The sequence below is a fragment of the Mirounga angustirostris genome, unplaced genomic scaffold (assembly GCF_029215605.1).
Source record: "Mirounga angustirostris isolate CCGP_5_RB_7025 unplaced genomic scaffold, mMirAng1.0.hap1 SCAF_8, whole genome shotgun sequence".
In the NCBI taxonomy this organism is placed as follows: domain Eukaryota; kingdom Metazoa; phylum Chordata; class Mammalia; order Carnivora; family Phocidae; genus Mirounga; species Mirounga angustirostris.
This window is the reverse complement of record NW_026991716.1, coordinates 47,943,189-47,966,316: the sequence shown is the minus strand read 5'-3', so window position 1 is coordinate 47,966,316 and position 23,128 is coordinate 47,943,189. Positions and strand designations below refer to the sequence as shown.

Genomic DNA, 23,128 nt, shown 5'->3' with positions numbered 1-23,128 from the left:
GGAACAGATTCTCCCTCACAGCCCTCAGGAGGAACCACCCTTGTTGACACCTTGATTTCAGACTTCTGGCCTCCAGAACTGTGAGAGAATCAGTTTCTGTTGTGTGAGCCGCCCAGTTTGTGGTCATTCGTTGCAATGGCCACAGGAAACGAATACGGCTACTTCGTGGTAAACAAGAAGGAAAACACATAGCAACACAGATGAGTCTCAAAATAATGATGCTGAGTGGAGGAAACCAGACAAAACAGAGCACTTATTGTATGCTTCTATTTATATGAAATTCTAGAAAAAGCAAACTAATTTTGCATGACAAGCAGCAGACTAGGGTGGTATGGAGAGGGACAGGCAGAGGGGATCACGAGGGGGCTTTGGACATACTGCATTCACTCTACTGATTGTGGTGATGCTTTCACAGGGGAAAACATATGTCAAAACTTATCCAGTTGTACACTTAAATTATGTGTACTTTATTACAGATCAGTTATGCCCCCAGATAATGGTAATAATACTAATGGAGGCAAATAAAGCCCCACAAATCTGTCCTGTAGAGAGTCATTCTGGCCAATTTGTCCACTCGCCAAGCTGCCTCGCCTGCCTTCCTCGCCTCTGGAACGTTGTCTTCTAATTACAAACTGACTGAGGTCTCTCCTGTCCTAACCTCCTTAGCCACCTACCTCTGTAACCCTAAGGAAAAAAAGAATTCCAACAAACACTGCAAAACAAATCAAAACAGTCCTTCTTTACCCCTGGCTGGTTTTCCCATTGGCTATTTTCTTCCTTCTTTCTTGTCACTCCCAAAGCTTCAGGGGTCTACATTCTGGCTACACTTCCTCTCACCAAAGGCTAAAGTCTTGAACTTTTGTTTCATAACTAGTGAAGTAACCACCATGTTAGACCTATTGATTCGAAGTTCTCTTTGCAGTTCCATCTTCTTTGACCTCTTTACTGTAAACCCAAGCCCACCCTCCCTTCCTATCAGCAACTTTCTGCCAGAGCCCCCCTGCCCTCCACTAAACTCTAGTGCTCACAAAATCCTGGGGCTCACTTTGCTTAGTTGAGTGATCTATATGCCTTTCTTGCCAACATGCTGTCACACTCATTGCACCTAATCCTGCTTCATTTCCAAAGGACAGAATGTTCACAAAATGATTAACAAGTTATCAGTGACAGCTTTCCTTCCTCCAGAGCTCAGGCTTGTGAAGGATGCTACAGAAACATTCCAGAGTCTGACATTGGGCATTGACGGCAGCACTTGACAGGGCAAGTTGGACAAGCCTCACGAATGACATGACAACTGTCCCACACTCTCTAAGCTCCTTTCCTTCTTATCTTGGAACGTTCTCTCCACCGTCACCGTCTGCCAGTCTATCAGTGCCTTTTCCATTATGACATGTTCACTGATGAACTCTACAAATACTGGGCATTCCCACAAGCGCTCCTGGATATGAATGTTTCTTTCCATTCTGTTCCCATGTCCTCAGGTTATAGTTGCCTTACCCTAGCACTGCCGAAGGTGTGCAAGAGGGTGGTAGTCGGTAGTGGAAAAACATCCCCTACTCAGTAGGAAGGTGGCTATTAGGCATTGTCGGTAAAGGCTGGGCCCCATGCATGGAGATGGGGAAGCATGGAAGCTGATTAAAATTCTGTCATTATACCTCCTGACCCTGTTGTTCTACTTCAAGACCTACCCATACTTTTTCTGAGGTTGCCCTCAATAATAGTTGTTCCAGTGTTATTGTGAAAAAACGAGGAAGGAAGAATCAAGTATCAAAACTTGGCAGCCATCTTACCCTCAAGACATCTAATCTCCCTACTTTAGATGAACAATGGCAGGGGTCCAGGGAGGACCCTTGGGGTTTGTCTAGGGTCACAGGGCTGGTCAATGGTAGGATCAGCCTAGAGGCCAGATCTCCTGACACTGGCCAAAGCCTCTCCCAGTTATTCATTGATTCGGGAAATATCTTTTGAATCCTAATATGAGATGTTGCAAGGGTGCAGAGACATGGGGATGAGCAAGATGGACAAAGGCCTTTGACCTCAAGGAATTTACATTTTAGTGAGAGAAGATAGACCACAAACAAACAAACAAATAAATATCACAATTATAGCCTGTGATAGGGATATGAAGAGAATTAAACAGGAACTACAACAGAGAGTAGCTGGGGGGCAGGTAAGGGGATGAGCTATACTTTATATTTTTCCAGCATTATGGAGGTATAATTGACAAATAAAATTATAAGATATTTAAAGTATACAATGTGATGTTTGATATTCATAAACATTGGGAGAGGATTTCCCCCTTCGAGTTAATTGACGTATCCATCACCTCACATATTTACCTTTATTTGTTTGTTTGTTTTTTGTGAAAACATTTAAGTTCTACTTTCTTAGCAAGTTTCAACCATGCAATAATGTTATCAACTATAGTCGCCATGTTATACATTGGAGCCTCATACCTTTACACTTATACGTAAAACTTGTACCCCTTTACCAACAAGGGCTCTACTTCAGATGGATGGTAAGGGAAGTCCCCTCTGGGGAAATGACCTTTAAGATGAGACATATAAAGTGAGAGGAAACCAGGCAGCAAGGAGATGGGCAAGAGGGTTCCAGACCAAGGGGCTCCTGATGGCTCAGCTGGTTAAGTATCTGACTCTTGATTACAGCTTAGGTCATGATCTCAGGGTCATGGGATCGAGCCCCAGGGTCTCTCCCTCTCTGCCCCCACCTCCCCACTTGCCCTCTCACTCTCTCTCTTTAAAAAAATTAAGGGTTCCAGGGACGCCTGGGTGGCTCAGTTGGTTAAGCGACTGCCTTCGGCTCAGGTCATGATCCTGGAGTCCCTGGATCGAGTCCCGCATCGGGCTCCCTGCTCTGATCTGCTTCTCCCTCTGACCCTCCCCCCTCTTGTGCTCTCTCTCATTCTCTCTCTCTCAAATAAATAAATAAATCTTAAAAAAAAAAAGTAAGGGTTCCAGATTAAGGAACCAGCATCCTCAAAGCCTTCAAGTGGGAAAGTGCACAGTGTCTTATGTACCCCAAGCCAGAGGAGGCTGAGCTGGAAAGTGGGGGATGGCAGTGTGGCCTGAGATGGGGTGGCAGATGGCAGATGACACACTCCTTCCAGTCCTGTCAAGGAATTTGGATTTTATCCTAGATGAAATGGGAATCCAATGTCTGGCTTTTTTCCATAAGATTTTGCCCAGACGATATAGTATTTGGGGAGGAATAACTTCACATTATAGATATTTGAAAACATGAACTATAGAAGAAAATCTCATCTGCTTTTGCACCCAAAAAAAGGATGACAAGAAAACTGAAAACCAGCCACAGTGTGTGGATTTGTCAAACTAAATCAAATCCGGAGTTTAGGGGATAAGTTTGTTGGTATGATTTGTAAAACTTGTAAAAAAAAAAAATGCATTATGATGCAGTGACGTAAAAAGGACGGGGCCAGCCAATAACTTTCAATGAGACTACTGTTTGCTGGGTGTAACTCACTGAGGAGGGAAGAGTGAATCAAAACATTTTAACAGAATCATTTAAATATATCAGAGAGCTTCCTGCTTAAACCTACTAAATCATTTCAAAACCAAAAGGAGCCCTGTAAGAGTGGAAACATTTGCTTCTGATACTGTCTTATAAATTAGTATTTTTATGCTGAGGTTTCTCGAAACGAAGCTTCCGGTACACGATTGTGTTTGTGTTTGCACACTCACACATACACTCCGCGCGCATACACATATGTGAAGAAAACACATATCGAATGCTGTTGGGCTGAATTGTCCCTAATTGCGAAGTTCCATGTTTTAAAGTTGTTGGACAATTTAAAAACATGAGATGAATATATGATAGGTATTGGGATTTCTTGAAGAAATCCTTGATTTTGCTTAAATGGTTTCCAATATAGTTTAAACAAATTAACTTGTTTGCTTATCTGGCTATCATCTGATTAGTTTACAAAGCCTCCTTTTCCACCATTCCTAACAGTTTAGTTCCTACACAAGCAATCCTCTGGCCATGACGCTGAAACACAGACTTTTCCAGAGCAGACCAATGTGTGCCAGGACAGTGTCTTTATGAGAGCAAAAGAAACTTCACTTTGTGTCATCAGCAGGACAGAAAGATTTTCCAGAGACCAAAAAACATGCATTCAATACCCAAGGACACATGAAAATGTATTGTGCACTAGGCTTCTAGCTTGACTTTTATAGGGGAACATCCCTACTCTTTCTCTTAGATTATCCAGGAATCAGTGTTACTGATAATCTGGTTTCCGTGGACAAAGCAGAAGGGGGCATGACGCCAAGATAATTGAGATATAATTCCAGAATGCCAGGCTGAGGATCAGGGAAAAAGATGTGTAGTTACTGGTCTGTTTAATTCCTTTTATTCCTATACCCTTGAAAGAACGGATTATTACCTTTGATTTTTTTTTTTTTAATTTCAGATGCCCACTTGAAAGTTGTGAAATTATCTACTTAGCAGGTGTACCTGCTTAATGGAGTTCTTTGAGCTAGAATGAAATAAATGCACAATAATTGCTTCTAATCCCTTTTTATTTTCTGCAAATAGGTGGGGGAGCATTGTGATCAGTGCTCTTAGAGTCTATTATTGAGCCTTCTTATGATTTCCCTTGCCCTCCATAAAAAGCAGATTTGGAAGTCTGAAAAAAGTTGGTGGAAGATGATATTTTGCTTAGAAATCTCTTTGGGGTCATTTGTAGGAGTAGGTTCAGTACTTTCTCTTTTTTTTTTTTTTTTAAGATTTTATTTATTTATTTGAGACAGAGAGAATGAGAGACAGAGAGCATGAGAGGGAGGAGGGTCAGAGGGAGAAGCAGACTCCCTGCCGAGCAGGGAGCCCGATGCGGGACTCGATCCCGGGACTCCAGGATCATGACCTGAGCCGAAGGCAGTCGCTTAACCAACTGAGTCATCCAGGAGCCCCTCAGTACTTTCTCTTAAGCAAACAAATTCAGTTGTTAAAACCCAGCAATTATGCTACAGTGTGTTCACTATATGTAGAAGTCACAGATACTTACAATATATCCAATTTTTTTCTGTTTATAATAAAGTTATAGCTTTAATGAAAGCCCAAATTACAACTCAAATGGTTTAAAATGGATGAACCATGTGATTTAGTTATATTTGCCAAATACTCTTGTTATTCTCTCACCTCAAATTAATATGTACATTTAGAACGAGTGGACTGGGGACTTACCATTATATGTTACATATCCGGGGGCTCTCGCAGCTGTCACCCTGGCCCTTCTCTGCTTTCTCTTTTTCTCTAAGGTATGGTTTTCTTTATTAAGGCTCAGATAAGCTGCCCCCAGGTCAAGTACTCATGAATGTCACAGTCCCCAACCGGAGGACAGGCAGGCAGGTGAGTTGGGGCAGAGACCTTCCACATCCCCCAAAAGTGGGGTAGAGGAGGGAGCAGGATAATAGGGGAGCCCTGTGCTGGTCTAGTCAACTGCTGGGGGGTGGGGGTGACCCAAGAAACCCCAGGTCCAGAATGCTGGGGATGTCCCCACTTGAGGGAAACCAAGGCTCTGTCTGCCCAAGTAGGGTCCAGGGAAAGCAGAGGGATCAAGAGCTTGTGCCCCAGGCTGGTGGGTCTCCTGGGAACCACCCCCAAGAATGAATGCTTATGGTGGGGAGGGTCTGGACAGGGCCCCCATGGCAGTCTTGCTGGGAGTCGGGCACAGGCCCTGTGGATGACAAGTGAAGTTCTGGGTGGCTCAGGTCCTCCCCAGCTCCAGGCCCCACCTGTGCTTGTCAGAGCCTCCCTAGCACCTGACCCAAGGCCGCTCACTGGTCTCCACTCTGCGGGAACCAGCCCAAAGCTGATGGAACCAGAGACCAGCGACCACAATATCTAGCCCCAGGTCCTCACGGGGGCCTCCCCATGCTCCATGAACTCAGCCCCTCTCAGCCAGCTCCCCAAGACAGCATGAGAATCAGAAGCCCATTGTCCTGGGCGCCTGGGTGGCTCAGTTGGTTAAGCAACTGCCTTCGGCTCAGGTCATGATCCTGGAGTCCCGGGATTGAGTCCCACATCGGGCTCCCTGCTCAGCAGGGAGTCTGCTTCTCCCTCTGACCCTCCTCCCTCTCATGCTCTCTGTCTCTCATTCTCTCTCTCACAAATAAATAAAATCTTAAAAAAAAAAAAAAAGCTCATTGTCCTGTGGGAGGCACCTGCTTTCTTCTACATCTGCCCCACATCTGCTGTGGGCGAGACCAGATGGGAAGGTGGGTCAGCTCACAAGCACCCTGGGCCTCAGACTTTTCAGAGGGAACTTTTCAGAGTGGATACTGTGGGGTGCGGATCCATGTGAGCCAGTTCACAAATTCAAGAGTACAAAATTTTTTTTTGTATTTCTGTAACAGTTCTATTTTGAACCCCATTCCACCAGGGGTGCAAACTAAATCTAGGCTGAGCATTCATCCCACACATACATCCCTGAAGCTGGAATGAACACTGTTCCAAATCTCCTTGTGATTCAGAAGCCACCCCAGGGCCTTAAAAGCTTCAGTCCATTATGAATAACATCAGCTTTTGCTGAGCAATTAAAAATGTTTTTATGATGGGAAATTTCATACATTTATGAAAATGGACAAATAGTATAAGCAACCCATATACCCATCACCCAGTTGCAGCAGTTAGCAACAAAATGTCTCTCGTGTTAGACTGAGACTCCCACCCATTCCCCCTCACAACTGGATTAATTGGAAGCAAATCCCAATATCATACTATTTTATCCATAACTCCTTTGATATGAATCTCTGAAAGATAAGGATTTTTTTTTTCCTGAGAGTAACATCCATTTATTATTTCCTAGTTTCTGTAGGTCAGGAATCCGGCTTTAAGTTAATTGGACCCTCTGCTCAGGGTCTCTCAAGATAAGGATTCCTTCTGAAAAACATTCCATAATATCACCATAATACCTAAAAAATTAACAATAATTCTCTTACATTAAATGGTCTTGGTTCAAAGTTTCTAATCGTATCATCTATTTTTAAAATAATTGCTCTGTTAAGATGAGAATCCAAAAAAAGTTTCTGTACATTGCATTTGTTTAAAGAATCTCTTAAATCTCTCGGGCCTATAGATTTCCCCTGCCTCTCTGATTTGCATGTATTTTTTTTTAAAACTTCTTACCACCACAGTATAAGAGTAGAGAGTTCTTTGGGAATGTGTTAGTCACTTGGCCTGCAGAACAGTGCCTCTCAAATTTGAATGTGGTGGATGTAAATCCCTGGGGATCTTAAAATGTAGATTCTAGAGGGTCTGGGTGGAGCCTGAGAGGCCTGCATTTCGAACAACTTCCCAGGTGATCTATATGTTGCTAGCCTGGGGACCACTCTCTGAATGGCAAGACTGTTGATTTCCACGTTATAGATTTTGCCGATTTTGCTAATTGCATCCCTGAAGTGTTCATCTGTTTCCTGCATTTCCCATAAATTGGGATCTTGAGGCTTGATTGAATTCCTGGTCAGTTGTTTTGGCAAGAATCCTTCAAGGCAGTGCTGTACACTTCTCCTGCATCACATTGGGAGGATTGTCATGTCTGGTTGTCCCACTTTTAGTGATGTTAGGTGTGTGGAGTGGTCAGCCTGACCTTTCCATTCTAGGGATCTCTATTAGTAGTTTTAGCAGCTATTGATATAACCATCGTCCAGATCAGTGGTTCTTAATGCTGACTGCATGTTGGAATCACCTAGAGAGATTCTAAAAAACACTCATGCCAGAGTCCTTTCCCAAATCAATGTGGGACCCAGGCAGGGGTCGGGAGAAGAGAGAGAGAGAGAGAGAGAACGTGCATGCACACTTGTGCACCTGTGCGTGTTTTAAGCCCCTAATAGGGTGATTCTAATAGGTACCACATAGGGGGCTGAAAAACCATAGGTCTAGGTCACTTTTTTTTTTTCATTCTGGTTTTCAAAATGATAATATCCTCAATCTAACCTTTTTTCTTCACTTATTCTCCTGAGCTCTTAATGTGTAGAATTGCTGTTTTGAAAAGTGACCAGGTGATATGCTGCAAAATAAATTAGGTCCCATTCATAGCATTAGGCCACTCCCACCTCTCCACATAGCGTCCCCTGCTTCCAGGGACCCACCTCTCCAGGGACCTCAAGCTACTTTTGAATGTCCAGAGCCTGTCACCCCACCAAGGCCACCCCCTCATGCCCCATAAGCCTCAGAGGTTATCTTGGGGTGGTGTGGATGGGGTTTTAATTTCTCCACTACTTTAACTTCTTCAAGGTGAACAAGGGTTATGCTTCTAAAAAAGATGTTTTCATTTTCAGAGGAAAAAGAAAGCGTGAAAAGACCCACTGTGCCTAACTCCGCACTTTTGCTTTAAATCCTAATGAGTCATTGAAAATCTTCTTGAATCCTGTCTGCAGGCTTCAGAGGACACCTGAATTAAAGTACCGAGATTAATTTGGAAAGTGAAAAGCATCAGCCTCCCCTAATCTCACCCAGTTTTGCCAGTCTGGGCTGTGCTGGCAGGAGAGGGGAGGAGGATCTGTATAGATAAAAAGGAAAGAGATTGGAATGCTAGAAGCTCATCACCTGCTACAGGAGGAAAAGCTGGTCAATGTCTTATTTTTTAATTCCTTCCATCTGTCTGGCTTCCTCACTTGTCCTCTATCTATTTTTAAAAATGTATCAGTTATTCAATTCAGTGTTGGGAACACCAATTTGTGATGATAAACTCCACTTGTGAGACAGAACACAGAACACAGAACCCAGGCAGCCTTGGGGCTGAAGAACAGCTTTGATTTGGGGCACAAGTCCAGAGCTTTCTGGTTAACTTTGCACTGCTCTGTAATTTGTATTTCTCTCCCGCTTGTTCTCCGTGCAGAAGAGTCTTCATCAGTCTCTTTCTGTTGATTTGCAGGCATCCTCAGGAATGGCGAGGAAGCCCAAGCTTCACTACTTCAATGGACGAGGCCGAATGGAGTCCATTCGGTGGCTCCTGGCCACAGCAGGAGTAGAGGTAAGATGCTGGATTTATTCGTATTATTTTCATCATGGGGTCGTTGAGCACTTACTTAGGGAGCAGGTGTGGGAAACTCCTATGATTCCTGAACAAAAAGCCGATTTTGCCACCTGCTCTTTAGATACTGGGCTGTGAGTGAATTAGTTAGTTCTTTTAAATAAGCACTCAAGGATCATGGAAACTGGTTGTTGGTACTGAGCTGACCCAAGGTGAAGCAAATAATGACTAATGAAGAAAGGAAGGGAGGGAGGAAGGAGGCAAGGAAGGAAGGGACTCATTTTACCAAATAGCTTCTTTTCATTTCATCCTTGTCAGCCAAGTGTTGGATTTGTTTAACTACATTTGTCTCATGAGTATCGAGAAACAGGTAGTTTTCTTTAAATACACAGAAGGGTCTCAGAGATACTGATGTAAGAACATATTATTCATTACCAAAAATATAACTATCCTATACTTTAATGAATTAAAAAGATTCTATTCTCAACATACTTAAAAGCTGCTATTGGGGGCGCCTGGGTGGCTCAGTCGTTAAGTGTCTGCCTTCGGCTCAGGTCATGATCTCAGGGTCCTGGGATCGAGCCCCGCATCGGGCTCCCTGCTCGGCAGGAAGCCTGCTTCTCCCTCTCCCGCTCCCCCTGCTTGTGTTCCCTCTCTTGCTGTATCTCTCTCTGTCAAATAAATAAAAATCTTAAAAAAAAAAAAAAAGAATTTCTGCTATAATAAAGCAACAAATCCTTGTGAAAAGTTCATCATCACTTTTTTTCAAAAATTCTTTTGTTATGAATTTTTTTAATTTTAAATTAAAATTTTGAAAATACATAAAGTATAAAGGATGTAATAATAAACGAACATGATGCCACTATGGAATGAGCAATTATTATTATTTTGTCATATTTGCCTTCAGTCTTAAAAAAAACCACATGGGTAATATATTAATATAATCATCTTTTAAAAATAAAACCTTAACAGATACGGCTAAAATTTAGTTGGACCATCATCCCCATGTCCACTTAACTAACCCCTATCCAGTTAGTCCAGCCTTTATATTTTTGCATTTATGTGTGTGCTCACCAACCATTGACTTGTGCACCTTTTGAAATAATTTATATAAGCGGTTCCCTTTGTGAATCATTCTATATTTTCCTCCTTACACTCAATATTATTTCTTTGAGATCCATCCATATTGAGATGGATAAATGACAGATGAAGAAATGAAGGGGGTGGGGAATCAGGGTCATTCCTTTATAATTATTTTTTAAATCTCAATTTTTATGTATTATTGCATTAGCATTAGATCTAGATAAAATATGGTAAAATACACAGGAGACAATGTGAACCCAAAGCCCACCTATCAAAAACATTCCAATTCCTTTGGATGGGGCACTGTTTTTTAGTATGTGATTAAAAAAAAATTTTGAACTTGTTATTTCTTCTTCCAATGACCTAATTTTTTCAGAACAATAAATGGCCAATTCTACCCTCTGAGCCACATGAAACTCCTTCCCGGGTCTTCTGACTCATCACAGTTTTTATATTCAGGGTTGGTATCATTGTAGCTTGTCAGAGTTAGAAGAAAATTCTATAGCAATATTGACCTTCTGTGCCTGACTTTTCCTTTTGATGTGAGTCATAGCAAATTTTCAAAAGTTAAGTCCTCATGCTCTAGCATACATGACTTTGCTAAAATGGCCGTGCTTCGTGTATCCTTAGAGCCCAAGGCCCCTCGCACAGTAAGCCTTCAAGCAAAAGGTATCATTGAAGAAAACACACCATTAAAAACAAAAATGTTCAGGTGGAGACCCTTGCTGTGTGATCTGGTCAAACTCAGTCTAAACTTACCAGGAAATTCCTCAGACATTATGTAGTCTGAGGAATTTTGCTGTATCCCGTGCTGGTCTATGGCCACACCCAGACTATGAGCTCCTGCATGCTGCCCTCTGCCCAAGCTGCTCTCAGGGATTGACCTGGTAACACCCTGGTTGTAACTGGAGTTTGAGCTCCACACTCTGAGCTCTTAGAGTCCGGCCAAAGCAGATAGTAAAAGTTACCCTGGAGTACCTGACCTGAGAAATTTGAGAAGAAATTGAAATCATAAATATATACTTTTTTTCCCCCCCATCACACTACATGAATGTCATAAGTAATCTTCAAATTTAGGAAAAATGCTTTTTGGGAAGCGTTGTTTTATACCTTGGTTATCCCTATCTATATTCTCATATTTGATGTCAACTTTGGAATGACTTCTTCCTATAAAGATTATTGAAATACAAATTACATATTTAGCAAAATGATAGTATCTAAAATGTAGTGGGTTTGGAGAAAAGGGATTCTAGCCCTGGTTCTTCCACCTTTTAGCTGAGGGACTTTAGGCAAGTCACTTAACCTCTCTGGGCTTCATAAGTATCACATGAAGGCTTGGAGAAGAAGAGCACCAATAATTGTAGTTAATGCTGGTCTTCAAGGTTTAGGAATGAGGGTGATCTGACATCTCGGTTTAACATTAAATATTCAGGAACACCACCAGGGAACCATGTTATCAGTGTCTTTTCTTAATATTTTTTATCATTCCTAATTGTAAATGTAAAATTTAAAAATTATTTTTGTGACAATGGGATAGAATAGAATCTTTGGGGAAAATACTGTTTTCCAATTACATGTTGGGGTTTTCCATCTCTAATAATGATGGAAATAATACAGAAAACTCATTGTGTTTAAATTTTATATTAAAATTATACTGTACAAAATGCACAAATACAAAATGTTCAATCTGTGGATGTATTTTAGAGACAAAGTTTTCAGAAGTTAACTGGTAACAATCTAACAATAAAACAGAAATCTAAGACAAGCAAAAAAATTTTGAAAACTCCAAAAAATAAACTACACCTCGATTCATGTTTCCTTAATGCCCCAAATGTCTTTTGAATTCATTCAGTGCTATTGTTCGATTGCTACCACGTAGTTCCTGAGATTTGCTGCAATTTAATTTTCCTGTGTCTAAGCCTCTTGGGTTTAAAAAGAGAATATATAATAGAATGATCAAACTAACATTTGCTTGTTGTTGAACGCTGGAAATGAGGGACAGCCAACACCACCCAAGGGAAATTTCTGAGGAAAACAGTAACAATGGGCAATATTGAGCCAAACATGAGAGTTAGTCTTCCTTTGATAGGATCTCTTTTAGCCATCATGACAACATCGTGAGTAGCTGTAGCTTCATTTTCATACATTAGGAAACTGAAATTAGAAGAGAGTAACTTGTCTGAGCCAATGAAGGGGAGTACTAGATTTCAGATTGTCATCTGAAAAGTCTACCTGGAAGGCTCCATCCACACCACAGGAGGTATCCGTGTTACTCAGTCAACTGAATTCAGTTTTGGTTTTATATAAAAACGTCCCTAGGGGCGCCTGGGTGGCTCAGTTGTTAAGCGTCTGCCTTCAGCTCAGGTCATAGTCCCAGGGTCATGGGATCAAGCCCCGCATGGGGCTCCCTGCTCGGCGGGAAGCCTGCTTCTCCCTCTCCCACTCCCCCTGCTTGTGTTCCCTCTCTCGCTGTCTCTCTCTCTCTGTCAAACAAATAAAATCTTTAAAAACAAACAAACAAACAAAAAAAGAGTCCTTAGGTTCATTGAACCCAGAAAAGGCCAGCATGCGTTCAATAACTAGTTGAAATATTGGTTTCCTTGGTGGTTAGAACTTTTATTTCTATTTCACTCTTTTCCCACGATATCAAAAGAAATAACAACAGTAAAAATGATAACAACATATTCTTGTATTCTTTCATTCTTTAGGTTGAAGAAGAACTTTTTGAAACACGTGAGGAATTTGAGAAATGGATCCAAGGTGAGAAAAAAAGCCTTGCATCATGCTGCATTAGACCAAGGATGAAATAGATGGTCTCTCCATCTCTGAGAGCCTCGCATGCGTGTGCATGCATGCCCACACACACACGTTCTAAGAGCCGAGAAGATTAGGTAGGCAGTATCTATCGATATCTCTATGTCAGGAAGGCAGTACTTGGATCTTGCAACAAGCATATGAGTGTTCAAAGTGGGAGGAGCCCCCCCCCGCTTCTAAATTGTAATAATTTCAGCACCATCTCCTTGTTTCCTCAGCCCTAGGGATGATACTTACTTTCTGCATTTGTCACCTTCATGATACTGTACTGTCTTTTTGTTGCCTCTCAGTGCTCCAGGACCTAGTTATCTTCTTTGTAACTTGGTATGGTTAAAGAAACCAGTATGGTTCTGTCTCCCAGCTGGATCCTGAGAGATGCAATTAGGGAGCAGAAAATGTCCTGACAGTTAAACCTGGTGGCAAGTGCAGAAAAACCAGGATGTTCTTGCCACGGAATCAGTCCAGAGAACTGGCTTAACTTAAGGAAAAGTGGGAAAAGTGCCATCCTTACTGTTGCCCTTCTGAGGAAGAGTCAGACTGACTGATGTGGGGAGGAAGAGAAGGAGGGAAGATGAGGCAGAGAGAGTAGAATTCTTTTAAATTAAACCATTGCCCTCTCAAGTCTCTGTTGTGTAATGCAAAGATTTCCTGGAAGACTGAAAAAGTAAGCCCAAAACAAAGAGCTGTCTCTCTGATGGGAGGCCACTGGGACTCTGGTTCACATAGGAGAGTGGTGTGGAATAACGTGCCGAAAGTACATGGAGGCAAATGTCAAGGAGTGCTTCGAATTCAAGGTTGAAGTTAAATATTATTGTCTTGTAAGCAAAGAGGAGTAATGGAAAGGTTTAAGCCCAGTGAATGACTCCTGGAAAACAAGCAGGCAGTGCATGTGGAGTAGATAAGAAGGGCCCATCTGCTCAGCATCACTCGTCATCAGGGAAATGCAAATCAAAACCACGATGAGATACCACCTCACACCTGTCAGAATGGCTAAAATTAACAAGTCAGGAAACAACAGATGTTGGCGAGAATGTGGAGAAAAAGGAACCCTCATGCACTGTGGGTGGGAATGCAAACTGGTGCAGCCACTGTGGAAAACAGTATGAAGTTTCCTCAGAAAGTTGAAAATAGAATTACCCTATGATCCAGTAATCCCACTATTTGGGTAGTGGCCCAAAGATTATGAAAACGGTAATTTGAAGAGATATATGCACCCTGTGTTTATCGCAGCATTATTTACAATAGCCAAATGATGGAAGTAGCCCAGGTTTCCATCAATAAATGAATGGATAAAGAAGATGTGGTATATACATATCATGGAATATCACCCAGCCAAAAAAAAGAAGAAAATCTTGTCATTTGCAATGACATGGACCGGCCTAGAGGGTATAATGCTAAGCAAAATAAGCCAGTCAGAGAAAGACAAATATCATATGATTTCACTCATATGTGGAATTCAAGAAACAAAACAAATGAACAAAGAAAACAAGACACAAGCCAAAAAGCAGACTCTTAACTCTATAGAGAACAAACTGGGAGGTGGGGGTTGGGGGGAGGTGGAAATGGCTGAAATAGGTGAAGGGGATTAAGATCACACTTAACAGTGATGAGCGCTGCGTAAGATATATAGAATTGTTGAATCACTATATTGTATGCCTGGAACTAATAGAACACTGTACGTTAACTGTCCTGGAATTAAAATTAAAAAGCTTAATTAAAAAAAAAAAGGAGGGCCCATCTGAGGACTGAGTTAACTGCTAGGTCATTATTACGATGGTTCAGAGGGAAAGAGAGTCTAGCCAGCGGGGTGGCCACAGGAATGGAGAATAAGTGATGAGAAAGGGACATTCTTGGCCAGAAAGAAAGCTTCTGTGTCTGCACTTTGTTGTATCTCCCAGAGGACTCAGCCTCAAGTCTTGCACTCTCCACATCTTTCTGCGAATAAATGCATACATATTCCTGCTTTGGGATTAGTCTCTAAAATATTTTAATCATATTTAATTATGTAGTCCCGTTTTATAGCACCTTAAGAGTTAAAGAAGACTCAGTTACTACCATCAGGGACAGTACAGAACCCAACTTTCCTTTGTACATTTAAAGATGAAACCTGATGTATGAACAAGTGCCCATGGTTGAAATTGATGGGATGAATTTGGTCGAAACCAGAGCTATCCTAAGATACCTAGCTGCAAAATACGACTTGTATGGAAGGAACCTGCAGGAACAAGCCTGGTAACAGCAATTATTTCTTACTTAAAACAAAATCTAACCTTTAGTCATGTTAGCAATCATATGTAGTTCTTGATAGATTCACTGAAAGTTCTTTTCTTGTTTTTTAACTTCTTATGGAAAAATCTAATGCATATCAAAGGAGAGAGAATGGTAAAATAAACCCGGTGTACACATTTACTTTCAACAATTACCAATTCATGGCCAATTACAGTTTATTTCATTTTCTGCCTCTTTCTGGTGAAATCTGTGTTTCCCTCCACTAGGTGGGAGTAAAGCACAGGGTAAATCACAAGAACAAATTTGGGAGCCTGACCCTGTGAAATTGATTCAGGAAGTAGCCTTTGGAAACCACCTCCTTAGGCTCTGGCACACCAGATAGTCCCCCGCCCCAGGGTCCCAGACATTCTTAATTCTCACATACACACTTGTCCTTTTGCAATGGGCAGACCTGTCTAGAAACCAGCAAAACATTGTCTTGTCTTAGAATGTTAAAACAGCAACCCTCAACTGCAAATTATTGCACAGAATTAGAAAACCCTTAGTCAGTAACCAACAAATAGTCCATTTTTACCAAAGGAGGTGTGTTTTAAATAAATTTCTCATTGTTTTAAAGAATACATTTATTTTCAGAAACTGAACTTTAAAATTTGTAATGTAGTAAAATTTTTGAAATAGATCTTGTATTTTTAAATCTTAACATAAGCTTTCTCTTGCTTTCTAACAGACTCTAATTGCCAAATTTCTGCTGATTGCATCCCTGCAGTGTATTTAACACATTCCTCTGTCTCTATTTCCTGTCAATTGGTTGTTAGATATAGAGGTTTTAACAGACTCAAATTCTAGTGGTTTTTGCAAGACTATCTCATAGATATTGGCGCATTCCAAAATCAGGAAGCAAAAAATGTCTGCTTGTCTATTCTTTATGATATTAACAGCCATTGGTGCTATATCATTCCTTCTGCGTTTATTACCTAGGATACTTCTATAAAGAAAAACTTTCCTTCATCTACTATCTGGTTATCTGGAGTACAATTTCCTCTAGGAAAGACATGAGAGACCTTTGTTTACCAATTTTCCAAATGAGTCGGCTCACCTGTATCCTACCAATTAATTATCGTTATTGTTCTAGTGTCACTATGAGCACATCAATTTAAATATCTTTGACGTGTTTCAGTTCACTTCAGTTGTTACTCTCATTTATGCTCAAACTGTCCTACCTTTGGCCAGTGGGAGCGAAGTGGCTCCCGGGAATGTTTGACCTTACTCTGGTCTCTGATAACTTCGTTGTAATGGGTTAATCCAGATTAACCCTGTACATGTCCCAATGGCAGAAGTAGCAAAGAATTGGAGGCCCTTTCAAGATACTCGTTGGTATTCTAGGTTAAAATTGAAAGAACTATGGCTCCAACACATTAAGGGACTCACTTTGGACCAGGACAGAGGTTTCCCAATGCCCAGACCAGTGGTCTTTTCACTACGCCATGGTGCCTTGTCTAACATAGTATCTCTTTCTCTATTCATTCTGGCACAGAGATGTGAGTGGTGGCAAGGGGGACCTGTGGAGTAAGTTCTGTGCCTTCTTGAATTGTTCTACTAAGTATGAGAACCGTCAATCCAGATGGAGGTGTTGTTGGCAGCATAGAGGTCCCTGGTTACCTCTTCCTCAACCTGTATAGACATGGGCAATTTCATTTTTTATTTTTATTTTTATTTTTTTTAAGATTTTATTTATTTATTTGAGACAGAGAGAATGAGAGACAGAGAGCATGAGAGGGAGGAGGGTCAGAGGGAGAAGCAGACTTCCTGCCGAGCAGGGAGCCCGATGCGGGACTCGATCCCGGGACTCCAGGATCATGACCTGAGCCGAAGGCAGTCGCTTAACCAACTGAGCCACCCAGGCGCCCCATCATTTTTATTATAACATTTAAATAGCCAAATATGATCTTTGCCTTATTTATTACTTTAGGATTATTTTAATACTTTGTGTTTGTTTTACTTAGCACTCACCTCACACGGCTGATATTCACACCCACATAACCGCTCCCACACTCTAGTCCTATCATTTTTCTGTTTCTCAAATTGATCTTAATATCTCAAAGGAATAGCATGCAGGCAGAAATACTTGATTTAAATCATGGGACACTGAGATAACTGCTAAGAGGCAGGTGGCGTGAAGCACTGATAACTTGTTTCTTTGGCTCCTGAAATGATGGTTCCTTTATCTGCAACTCTTTTGAATTATCACTGCTTCTCTAGGATTGACATGTATGTAGAGGGCTTGAAGGACCTGAGCGACATGATTATGTTCTTTCCACTGTCCCTGCCTGGAGAGAAGAAGATGAATCTTGAATACATCTTGAAAGAGCCACTACAAGATTCTTCCCTGTCTATGAGAAGGTAAGCGACAAACTTCTGCCCTGCCCTGTGACTTGGATCAAGGGGGAGAAAAAGAACTAAACTAAAAGTAGAGAACTTCAGGGGCACCTGGGTGGCTCAGTTGGTTAAGCGACTGCCTTCGGCTCAGGTCATGATCCTGGAGTCCCGGGATCGAGTCCCGCATCGGGCTCCCTGCTCAGCGGGGTGTCTGCTTCTCCCTCTGACCCTCTTCCCTCTTGTGCTGTCTCTCATTCTCTCTCTCAAATAAATAAATAAAATCTTTAAAAAAAAAAAAAAGTAGAGAACTTCATTGGTGGATGAAAGATCCCCAAAACACTTTGTGAAAGCAAAACTCTCCCCTCAATTGTAGTTACAAAACAAGTCTGCTCTCCTTCCTCTCATTCCGGTCTTCTGCATTTTATTTTTTTTTTAAGGATTTCATGCATGACTTCAGCAATATTTGTGGTTCTAGTGCTGACAGAATTTCAGTTGCTTGATTTAATTCTGGAGTAAAGAGTCTTTTTTTTTTTTTAAGATTTTATTTATTTATTTGAGAGAAAGAGAATGAGAGAGAGAGAGCATGAGAGGGGGGAGGGTCAGAGGGAGAAGCAGACTCCCCGCCGAGCAGGGAGCCCGATGTGGGACTCGATCCTGGGACTCCAGGATCATGACCTGCGCTGAAGGCAGTCGCTTAACCAACTGAGCCACCGAGGTACCCCAAAAAAGAGGATTCTAGGAAGGAAAAATCCCACACTAATTAGAGAGGTGGAGTGAGGGGAAAGGATGGATATTACTTCTAAAATACACTGGATAGTACCAGGGCTCAGGGTACTTTATAAGGCTTATCAGAATTCTATACAATATTCAAAATGTTAAGAGAACAATTGTTCCAAAAATAGTACTATTTTTCATCTGTCTCTGCATTTTTAACAGCTGAAAATAATGTCTGAGAAACTTGAGCTTTAAGCAAATACTTAGTGCCAGCCCTAACACAGGGTTGGATGACTTCTTTGGTTATCAGTGCTCTTGACCTCAAGGTCAAGATGTGTTCATTATATCAGTCAATATATGAAAGGATCATGAAAAATGTTAAGGGTTTGGTAAAAATGAGATATCAGTTTTCCAAACGCACCAGCAATGCTGGTTTAATCCATCCTTTCTAGGTTGAGTAACAATGGTTCTAATTGAATGATTTAGTACATACATTTGAATATATTTATCATATCAACAATTTTATAGCCTAATCATATGGATTGTTTGATATTTATGTATTTACTTATTTTTTATTTTTAAAAGATTCTATTTATTTATTTGACAGAGGGAGAGAGTGAGAGAGCACAAGCAGGGGGAGTGGGAGAGGGAGAAGCAGGCTCCCCGCTGAGCAGGGAGCCCAATGTGGGACTCCATCCCAGGACCCTGGGATCATGACCTGAGCTGAAGGCAGATGTTTAACCAACCGAGCCACCCAGGCGCCCCTTATATTTATGTATTTAATGTAGGTTATAGATTCTCTAACTTCCTAGGTTATACTTTTCCACTAATTACATTTAGTGAGGTATCAGTCCCCTTGGTCCAAGATGGAAGGTGAATCAAAATATGAATATTCTATACCTCAGGCTTTCTTGGTATCATTCCTTCGAAATTAAAAGATAATCTATTCCATTATAATTAGCATATAATTTAAGCAATTTTTTTCTTATAGTTTTATTAATATAGACAATGGAATGAATGTTTAACATCACTATTCCCAGTGACTTAAGTTTTTGTTGTGAGATACTATGAAGAAAAGAGACTTTTCTTGTGGCTAAAAATAGTATCAACATCATCATCATCACCAAAACAGAGCTAATCATCTGATGGTTCATTTCTGCTAAGTGCTTACTATGTGCTAAGCACTGCCATGCATTTTGCATGCATGATCCCACATCATCTTCATAACTCCATGAAAGGTGTGCCATTGTTATCCCCATTTTGCAGACGAAGCAACCAGAGCTTAAAGAAGCAAGGTAACTTGCCTGATGTCATACAACTAATCACACTAGGGCCTACACTCTGGTCTCTCTAACTCCTGATCCCATGTCCAAGCATCACAAAATCAGAGAGTTTGAGCGCTAGACAATACCTTAGTGACCTTCTTATCCAACCTTTTATTTTCAGTTGATTTTGACTCAAAGTGACCTATAAGTCAGAGCCCTATTAGAAGAAAATCTGCTTGTAGAAGGTGTGGGTCCCTGTGAGAACGATGTTCTCCCACATAGAGCAGCATCCTAATAAGGATCCTGACCTGAGATGGTGTGAGGAGAGAATTATCATCCCAGCCCAGGAGGACCACCAATCCAGGCTATGGGGGTAAAATTATTCTATAAACGTTCATAGAATAGGTGCAGGGGATGTAATGAAAAGAAGACAAAGGTGTGTGAGATCAGGCTGTTTCCAGCGTTCAGGATACTCAGGAGGATCCAGGCTATCCCACCTCTTTTGATGAACAAACTGAAGCCCTCAGAGATGGGATTTATATGTGCTCACACAGCTGGCCAGCGCCCAAGATTAGGAGCCAGGTCTCTAAACTTCTAGACTTTCTGCCAAATCACCCTGACTTTAAGTTATCTGCTGGGTATGCCCCTGAATCCTCTACCTTCTTCTCAACTGTCATGCAGGCTCTAAGAGACCACGGGCAAGATTTCCTTGTGGGCGATCAGCTGAGCTGGGCCGATACACAGCTCCTTGAAGTCATCTTAATGGCTGAAGAGTGCAAACCCAGTGTCCTCGCAGGTTTCCCTCTGCTACAGGTATTGCTATCCAAATTAACTCCCAGGAACTGCAGGAAGGATGAATTTGTATCATTCACTTATTCTTTCAACCAGTCATTCATTATTATTGAAGACCCTCCTAGCTTCTTTATGCCAAGACCTGTGCTAAAGATACAAAGATGCCCTCAAGGAACATACCTAGTGGGCGAGATAAGCACATCAACAGATAACCTCAATATAAGGTAGTAAATTTAAAAATAAGGGGGCATAGGAAAGCAGACGAGGCTTCATCTGGACCAGCATGGGGATCCGAGGCTGACTTCTGGCAGGCCTTCAGTCTCAAAGGTTTTGCCCTGAATGTAGCAGAACCTCAATAAAATGACGGGAAAAGATTTAAGATATCACCCTCACAGAGCCATTATTTAACAATAACCATAGCCATCAACTATACTCCTATTAGGTGCCAAGCATTGTACCAAGCACTGAAGGCACATTACTGCATTGATGTTATTCCATCCTCAAAGTGAAAAGGTAAAGACTCCAAGAGGTTAAATAACTTTCCCTCAAGTCACACGAAACCCTCGGCCTGACTGATTCTGTGGCCTGAGTTCTAAAACACTTTGCTATGTTGGTGGATTCCTTGCTAACCTTTTATTTTTTTTTTAAATTTTTTTAAGATTTTATTTATTTGTCAGAGAGAGGGGGAGAGAGAGAGAACAAGCAGAGGGAGAAGCAGGCAGAGGGAGAAGCAGGCTCCCTGCTGAGCAGGGAGCCAATGTGGGGCTCGATCCCAGGACCCTGGCATTATGACCTGAGCCGAAGGCAGACGCTTAACCGACTGAGCCACCCAGGCGCCCCCCTTGCTAACCTTCTAAAAATATGCTTATTAGGGCGCCTGTCAAAAATTGTCAAAAAAAGCCCAACTTCACATATATAAAAGTAGACACAGTAAAAGAAAGCGTGTATAATGATTTATTAAGTATCTTTAACAAAATCATTATTTGACAAGTAGAAAACAGTCGAGTTTTTGGTTTAAAAAAAAAATCCCTCAAACTAGTGTTTATTTTGGAGCATTTCTGTTGTTTCTAACAGAAATAGGCTGTAATTCTGCAGCCTCAATTTCCCACTTCACATTATGTTATAAGCATATTTGGGTATTTTTATGTAGTCCGCCTCATTTGGATACAACAGTCTTCTATTTCTGAAAATTTTCATGATTATATAATATTCCATGGGCTGTGCTCAGAATAACCTTATTTTAAATGCTGAAAATCATAAACAACTTAAATATTCAATACCTGAGAAGGGTCTACATAAATGAAGGCACATCCATTGGGTAGAATTTTATGCAGCCACCTAAAGGTGTACTTTCCAAGATTACGTAACGACATGGAAAAATCCTTATGACATAAGGACTTCTATTTATTAGTTATATATCAGGATACTCTGGAATTTTTGCTTTTATGAATAATGTTGCAACAGCATCTTTATGGGTATACATTTTTCCACATTTAAGATAGTATCATTAGGATGCAATCTGAAAAATGGGGTCACTTGGTTACAGCCTATGAACATTTTTGTGGTTCTTGAGAAATATTGCTAATTTGCTTTGTACAAGGATAGCATCGCTACATGTACCAATGCCACGTGATGTATGAAAATTCCACTTTATCCCCCGTTTCTACCAACCACGAGGAATATAATCTTGACACACTTTGTCACATGCAAAAATATGCATCATTTATATTTTATCTATTTTGCCATATTCTCTTCTCATGGATAGTATACTTCTGCATTTTAGGAATTCAAGGCCAGAATCAGCTACATTCCCACAATTCGCAAATTTCTGCTGCCTGGAAGCCAAAGGAAGCCTCCACTAGATGAAGGCTCCATTGAGACTGTGAAGAACATATTCAGATTTGAACGTGGCATGTTGTCAAAAACATGGGCACTATAGTGGCCGAGTATTAACAAGTGAAGAGTTCTCAAATGTTTCACCTTGCATTCATAGCAGTGCCCAGAAAGATATCATAAGGCCACTTTAATAAGGTAATAACAAGCAAAAGGAAATAAACTACCAAATACTTTGTAAATCGGACAACCCTTTTCCATAAATCAATAAAACACCAATGAATCAGAATCATCCAAATACTCTTCTGCATTCTACTTATTGCAAAAGAGTAAAATCATAAGTAAGTCAATGGATATCAAAGACTTCTTTAAAAAACAAAACACTCCACATATACAAATACGTATTGTCACCCACTCCACACCCGTTTGAGAAAAGTCCTGGACATGGCATAGCTTCAAGCTAGTTTCTTAAACTTTCTTTTTTTTTAGATTTTATTATTTTTTAAAGATTTTATTTATTTGCAAGCGAGAGAGAAAACATGAGTGGGGGGAGGGGCAGAGGCAGAGGGAGAAGCAGACTCCCCGCTGAGCAGGGAGCCCCATGTGGGACTCAATCCCAGGACCCTGAGATCATGATCTGAGCCAAAGGCAGATGCTTAGCCTGACTGAGCCACCCTGGTGCCCCTAGTTTCTTAAACTTTCAATCACTAGAGTATTTTACAGATATGGCATATATTTTTATGATCAATTTCACATTTAGTTTCTACTTTTTTATCATAATCATATGAGTATAAATTGTCAATCCAAATCCGAAGGGTCTTCTCAATCATCTCTGATAGTAAGTACACACAGCACCCCAATGACAACCACTTTTTCCAACTTTGCTTGGGCTAACAACCTCTTTAGCACCATTAGGATAAGTGGGATTTTTTAAAGTAGAATGTTTTTAAAGTGTATCAAAGGATTTTGTCTGGGTTTTCTATTTTGTTAAACTGGTAGGTTTTCTTTC

General features: G+C 41.0%; 1 protein-coding gene across 1 annotated transcript; it reads left to right on the top strand.

The window, feature by feature from the left end:
• Positions 1-8,926: 8,926 nt before the first annotated feature.
• Positions 8,927-22,323, top strand: LOC135365566 (glutathione S-transferase-like). Its single transcript, XM_064597705.1, is given in 8 exon segments — positions 8,927-9,013; positions 12,805-12,856; positions 14,294-14,301; positions 15,018-15,142; positions 17,399-17,496; positions 17,499-17,539; positions 20,176-20,307; positions 22,070-22,323. Coding segments are annotated over 8 exon segments (699 nt in total). The 3' UTR covers positions 22,226-22,323.
• Positions 22,324-23,128: the final 805 nt, after the last annotated feature.